This window comes from Cervus canadensis, chromosome 6 (genome assembly GCF_019320065.1).
Source record: "Cervus canadensis isolate Bull #8, Minnesota chromosome 6, ASM1932006v1, whole genome shotgun sequence".
Lineage (NCBI taxonomy): Eukaryota > Metazoa > Chordata > Mammalia > Artiodactyla > Cervidae > Cervus > Cervus canadensis.
The window spans coordinates 19,997,204-20,003,064 of record NC_057391.1 but is presented as its reverse complement, the minus strand read 5'-3'; the positions used below and the strand labels follow the sequence as shown (position 1 = coordinate 20,003,064).

At 52.9% G+C, this 5,861-nt stretch overlaps 1 protein-coding gene across 1 annotated transcript; it reads left to right on the top strand.

Moving 5' to 3' along the window:
- Window positions 1–2,633: 2,633 nt before the first annotated feature.
- Window positions 2,634–5,859, top strand: THTPA (thiamine triphosphatase). The gene is made up of 3 exons (XM_043471135.1): window positions 2,634–2,976; window positions 3,366–3,917; window positions 5,032–5,859. Exons 2-3 carry the CDS (start codon window positions 3,371–3,373, stop codon window positions 5,142–5,144), a joined length of 660 nt encoding a protein of 219 aa, XP_043327070.1. The 5' UTR covers window positions 2,634–2,976; window positions 3,366–3,370; the 3' UTR covers window positions 5,145–5,859.
- The last annotated feature ends 2 nt before the right edge of the window (window positions 5,860–5,861 follow it).

Here is a 5,861-nt window from a genome sequence, read left to right as displayed (position 1 = left end):
AGTGGCTGGAGCCGAGGCGTCCCACACAATGGAATAATCAATACCCAGGCGCCCGGGGCGGCCCCACTGAGCAGGTGCAGCGGCCCGCCCGCCGCGGAGTACGCCGGGAGTTGTAGTCCGGCTGCCCCCCGCCCCCGCCCCCGCCCGGGCGCCCTAGAGCTTGGTGTCTTGCCTGCTTCACTGGACTGTAGGCGGGACCTGTGACAGGCGGGCTGCGGTGCCGGCCACCTGCTTGACTGTGGCGCCAGGTCCAAGCCGGTGCCTGCAAAGAGCATTTTAAACACTTTCCCGAGTTCTCCTCCTCTTTATTCTGTCTACAGAAATATACATATGTTTTGTTATTATTACTATTTTTTAAAAAAATCAGCTCTAGAGCAAGCCATGGCTTCTACGAGCTTTCTAGAATCACCAGAGACCTCTCTCTCTCTCTTTTTTTCTCACTTTCACTCCCTTCTTCTTGCCTTATTAATTCCCCTCCCTTCCAGTTGGGCACTATAGAACCTTGTCTGCCGCAGCAATTACTCTGAGTCACCAGAGCTTCTGTCTCCTTCACGAGGTCACACAGTCTCCAGAGTTGGGTGCGGGTGGGGTGGGGAGAGGGGCTGGTTCCCCATCCTTATTTTCAGTTTATCAGCTCACATAAACTGTTATATTCTAATAACTGCTGAAACTTACTGAGTGCTTAGGGACAGTACCAAGCACTTTTACATATATTAACTTATCTAATCTCCACAATTAGTCTCATTTTACAGTTAGGAAGGCCTGCATGTGCGCTCAGTCCTGTCTGATTCTTAGAGACTCCAAAGACTGTAGCCCACCAGGCTCCTCTGTCCATGGGATTTTCCAGGCAAGAATACTGGAGTGGGTTGCCATTTCCTCCTTCACGGGATCTTTCCAACCCAGGGATTGAAGCTGTGTCTCTTGTGTCTCCTGCATCAGCAGGCAGATTCTTTCCCACTGGCACCAGAAACCAGGGCACAAACAATTAACTTGCCCAAGGTCACATGGCCAGTAAATGACCCATCCAGGATTCAAATCCTGATGCTCAGACTCCAGAGCCCATACTAGCTACTACAGCTTACTTCTATTAATAGAAAAAAAAATTTAAAAAATCCTAGAGTTCAAAGGAAAAAAGGAAGGAGAAAGAAACTAATATTTTGAATCTCTATGGTGTGACAGTTTGTCACTGAATCCTCACTTATCTGTGAGGCAGTCCACATTTTACTAAAGACAAAACATAGATTTCAAGAGGTGGAGTAGCTTTCCCAACACCAAACACCAATAAAGTGATGATGGGAGATGACTCCAGGTCTGACTGCCTTCGGAGTCTAATCTTTCTTTCTCCTTAAACTGCTGCCTCTGCCCTACTGGATTTGGACCCTGTAACTCAAGGAAGAGATTAAGTCTTCTTCCTTTGGGCAACAAAACTTAAAAGCAAAGGACAGATCAAAAGCAGCCAGTGAAAGGAGTTAGGGGCTGGGGTCCCTCTCTTCGCTGAACACTGGTTCCTGTCATCGGGTCGGGGGGGAGGTGCAGATAAACATTCAAAACATGCCAGGTTCAAGATGCCATGTCTGTAAACCAGTGTCCTCTCCACTGTACCTCCCATGGGTCATGTGTTTCCAAAAACATACCGGGGAAAGGATAAGTGTGAAAGGACCTAGCCCTTCTCACTCATAATAGGAGGGAAGCCAGGAGTTGACAAGAACCACTGTTTCTCAGCAAGCTACCTTACCCAAAAACCAGACATACAGTAGATGCCTCCAGGTAATCATAATCCTGGGAGGGAGTAAGGAGAAGCAGCCTTCTCCATTTTGTCTCCCAAAGCAGTCAAAGGGCCATTCTCATGTCTTCCTATATTTTAAATGAATGCAAGTATTTCTCCTGTTCCTGACAGAGCCTGCACAGGGGCCACAGGAAACAAACTCCTCAGTTTGGCATGCAAAGCCGTTTCCAATCTGCTCAGCGGTATTTCCAGCTTCCTCTCTTTTCCCTTAAACACTGGCCAGGTGCTCTCCATTTCTGGGTCTTTGTTCATGCTGTTTCTCTGTCTCCAGTTGTTGAAATCCCATCATGTCTTTAGTTTTCATCCAAAATATCATTTCCTCCTCTTACAGAAAGTCGTTGGGGGAGGGGGCTTCCCTAGTGACCTAGTAGTTAGAATTCTGGCTTTCACTACGGGAGGCTGGTGTTCAATTCCTGGCAGGGAACTGAGATCCCTCAAGCTGCACACACACAAAAACAAGTCTCCCATCCACCGTTATCCTGAACATTCTTGGGGATGTTTTAACTCCCCCTTAAAACTCCAGAGTCTAGAGTAACTAGACTGGTCTTAACTATCTTTCTTCTTCCCCCAGCTCATTGCCATTGGCCTGCATTTAATGGGCCACCACAGTAGTCAATAAAGTATCTGCTGGACAGGGTCTGAGTGAGTGGCTTGTATTCCAGGCCCATCTGCCAACGAAGTGACAGCGTTGAAGGCGGGAATGGGGGGTCTGAGTTCCTTTTCCATCCGACTTAACTTTAGATAGACTCCCACAGGCGTCAATCGCAGCTTTCCTGTCACCATAGCGACGAGTGGGGCAAGAAAGCAAAGTTTCCCTTCGGAACTACACCTCCCATCATGCACGCGGGCTCCAGGGTGCCGGGCTCAGCCTGCGGCCTGAGACCCGGGCCGCCCCTCGGGAGCTGGGAGGGGTCTGGAATGAGAAGCAGAGCCGAGGGGGCCACCCTCGCTTTTGGCCCACCGCGGAGGTTGCGGCCCCTCATAACTTAACAGGCTTCTCGGCCCAAGCCTGCCCTCGGCATAGCTACATCGGGCCTAATATGGCCGCTTGTGCCGGGACCTCCCCCGTGCGCAGAGAACCGGGCCGAGGTCCGGAGCCAGGGACTGCTTCCGGCATTCCTCGCGGGCGTGGCGTGGGCTTCCTTCCCCTTACTCCTGGTCCCGCGAGAGGGAGACTCTAGGCCTTTCAGGTGAGACCCGAGGCTTCGCGGGTCGGTGCTCTGGGGGGATCGGGCGGGGTCATCTCCGGCAGTGAGTAGCCGTACTCCCGGGGTAGCATGTGTTGAGCGAGGGGCGTTGAAAGGACACCCGCTACACGGCTTGCTTCCTAGAGAGCCCCTAGGATTTTCCAGGGAATCCTTTGGATTTAGGACATAAGCAGCAGAAGGGATCTAACTGGAGACCTGTGCCTGTTGCTGAGCTTTAATAAACATCAGAGACAGACAGGGCCATCCATCACAGAAGCAAGGAGGAAGGACTCCCGACAGACAGCCCTGCGACGCTGTGTGCCCCTCACAAGTTCTTCCGGGGGGAGGGATCTTCGGGAGCTCATCAGTGTTTGTTGATTGACTGATTGCAGGTAGCATGGCCCAGGGCCTGATTGAAGTGGAGCGAAAGTTCGTTCCGAGGCCCGGCACAGAGGAGCGGCTGCAGGAGTTGGGGGGTACCCTGGAACATCGAGTCACTTTCCGAGACAGCTACTATGACACCCCTGAGCTGAGCCTCATGCGAGCTGATTACTGGCTGCGACAGCGAGAAGGCAGTGGATGGGAGCTCAAATGTCCCGGAGCGGCAAGTGTCTCAGGACCCCATACTGAGTACACGGAACTCACAGCTGAGCCTTCAATTGTGGTCCAGCTCTGTGAGGTGCTGGGGGCTGGGGTCCCGGGGGCTGGGGGCGTGGCTGCTGTGCTGGGCCCCCTGGGGCTGCAGTTAGTAGCTAGTTTTGTGACGAAGCGCAGTGCCTGGAAACTGGTGCTGTCCGGAGCCGACGGAGAGCAGCGGCTGCTCAGGGTGGACCTGGATACAGCTGACTTTGGCTACGCTGTGGGTGAGGTAGAGGCACTGGTGCAGAAGGAGACTGAAGTCCCAGCTGCCCTGGAGAAGATCCACCACCTCAGCAGCCTGCTTGGTGAGGGAGACAGGCCCTTTTATACTTCTTTGTTCCTCTTCTGAGTGTACCCACTGGGCCAATTATCGGGGACCGTCTCGAGGCTATTTCTTTAAGAGGACTTATTTAACAGTTTTCTAGAGGACCCAGTTTGCTCAGGGCTCTGTCAAATCCGGTTTCTCCTTTTGCAGTAGCTGTCTAACCTGCAATGAATCCTTCCATGTGTCTCTAATCCTTCCCAGCCATTGGCTCATGTCATTCTCATACCTCTAGCCACTCCAGGTGTCCTTTGATTCCATTTGTCAGTTCTCCAATCTTTCCATCCATCCTTTCTCCCCCCAACTCCTGTCCTCTGATTTTTATAATGAAATCCTCATTTGTCCTACTGGCTTGAGTAAAAGTCAAGAGTGTTGTTCCCATGTGACAAGACAGCGGGGCAAACGTTAGCAGGTTAGTTCTTCTGTTCCCAGGCTTAGCTCCCCTGTACACAGTTCATCCATGCAAGTAGTACAGGGTTGTGCATCCCATGGGGCCTTACAGCCCTGGAATGTTGTTCTTGCCTCCTCAGCAAACCTACACTAAGTTCCCCGCCATCGGCCCAGCATGCTGCCAGGCACTAACAATTAGACACTGGCTAATTGTGGCTCCACACCACAGAGGCTAGAATTCTCTGCAAATCCCACCTCATTCATGGCTGTAGCTGCTCCTCCTTTCTACACCCCTTGGTTTCTCTCTGTGTGTGCATCTCTGCATGGGCTTCATTACCAAGCTAATGAGCTCTGGCCTGCCTGGAGAGGCTTTAATCTTGATTGGGGGGCAGGAGCAGTAACTGAAATGAGTTGCTACTGAGGCACCCTCTGTCTTCCTGGCGCCTGAGTGCCCTTCACCATGTCTCCTTGCCAGAGGAGAGGCTCGTGCTTGGCTTCCTAGGCCCACTTCTGCTTCAAGTGGCCCACTTCGGCCCTGCTTCCCCAGGCCAATCAGGGAGCAGGCTGGTGGGTTAGACAAGCTGGTTGGACGGCGTTCAGGATCCCAGTGCTGCCTTGGAAACAAGTTTGGGGTCCAGCTGCGTGGGCAGGGAGAGGCAAAGTATTTGCAGCATCTGGTTCTCTGCTCATTCTCCTTTTGCCTGTAGGTGTGCTGGCCCAGGAGAGGGCACCTGCCAAGCTGATTGTGTACCTGCAGCGCTTCCGGCCCCAGGACTATCAGCGCCTGCTAGAAGTGTACGGGTCCAAAGTGAAGCCTTAGGGGACTGGAGATCCGGACACGACATGGGGCTAGGGTGTCACTTCGCCGATGCAGAAGAGAGCTCTGGGGCTGAGGAGCTTCACTCCTGGGCTCACCGTGCCTCTTCCCTTCTGGCTCCCCTTCCCACAGAGACTCCTCTCGCTCCAGCTCTGTCTGTTCCTTCACCCTACCCTCCGCTATCCTTCCTGGAGCCTTCCCTGGCTGCCTCCTCTCCCTCATCCGTCAGATGCAATCTGTGGGCCGCCCCTCTCCCCTGGCCGCTAAGCAGCCTCCATTGATTTCCGCTCGTGTTTATAGGATTTCCACTTAGCCGTGATCAGTAGTTAAGCACAGGAAAATCCCTTGCCACCCCCCTCCCTTGGTCGATGCCATTGATTCTGCCAGCGGCTCCTAAACTGCCTTACAGCTGAGTTAGAGAGGAGGGGAGGCAGCAGGGATTTCCCTGCCCCGGGCTACAGGGAACAGCAGCAGCTTGGGGAAGCCGGTGAGGATTCCTGTGAGAGATCTAGAACTTCTGGTTTGTGCCCTGCTCTGACCTAGAGGGTAAGGTGCCTCCTATGGAGGTTCAGGGGCTCATCTGCTCCCCAGCCAGAAAGGGGGTGGAAGGAAAACAACCTTCCTTTGTTGAAATCAGTTCCAAAGGCTTAGGGCAAGATACCTACTTCCTGTGTAAGAAGGCTCTTCCCTGGCTGTTATTCACATACACTTTCTACCTCA

Excerpts from the sequence above, each read along its gene's own strand:
- THTPA (XM_043471135.1), top strand. The coding sequence starts at position 3,371 with ATGGCCCAGGGCCTGATTGAAGTGGAGCGAAAGTTCGTTCCGAGGCCC. Across the intron at positions 3,918-5,031 it reads CCACCTCAGCAGCCTGCTTG|GTGTGCTGGCCCAGGAGAGG; the intron begins GTGAGGGAGACA and ends TTTTGCCTGTAG.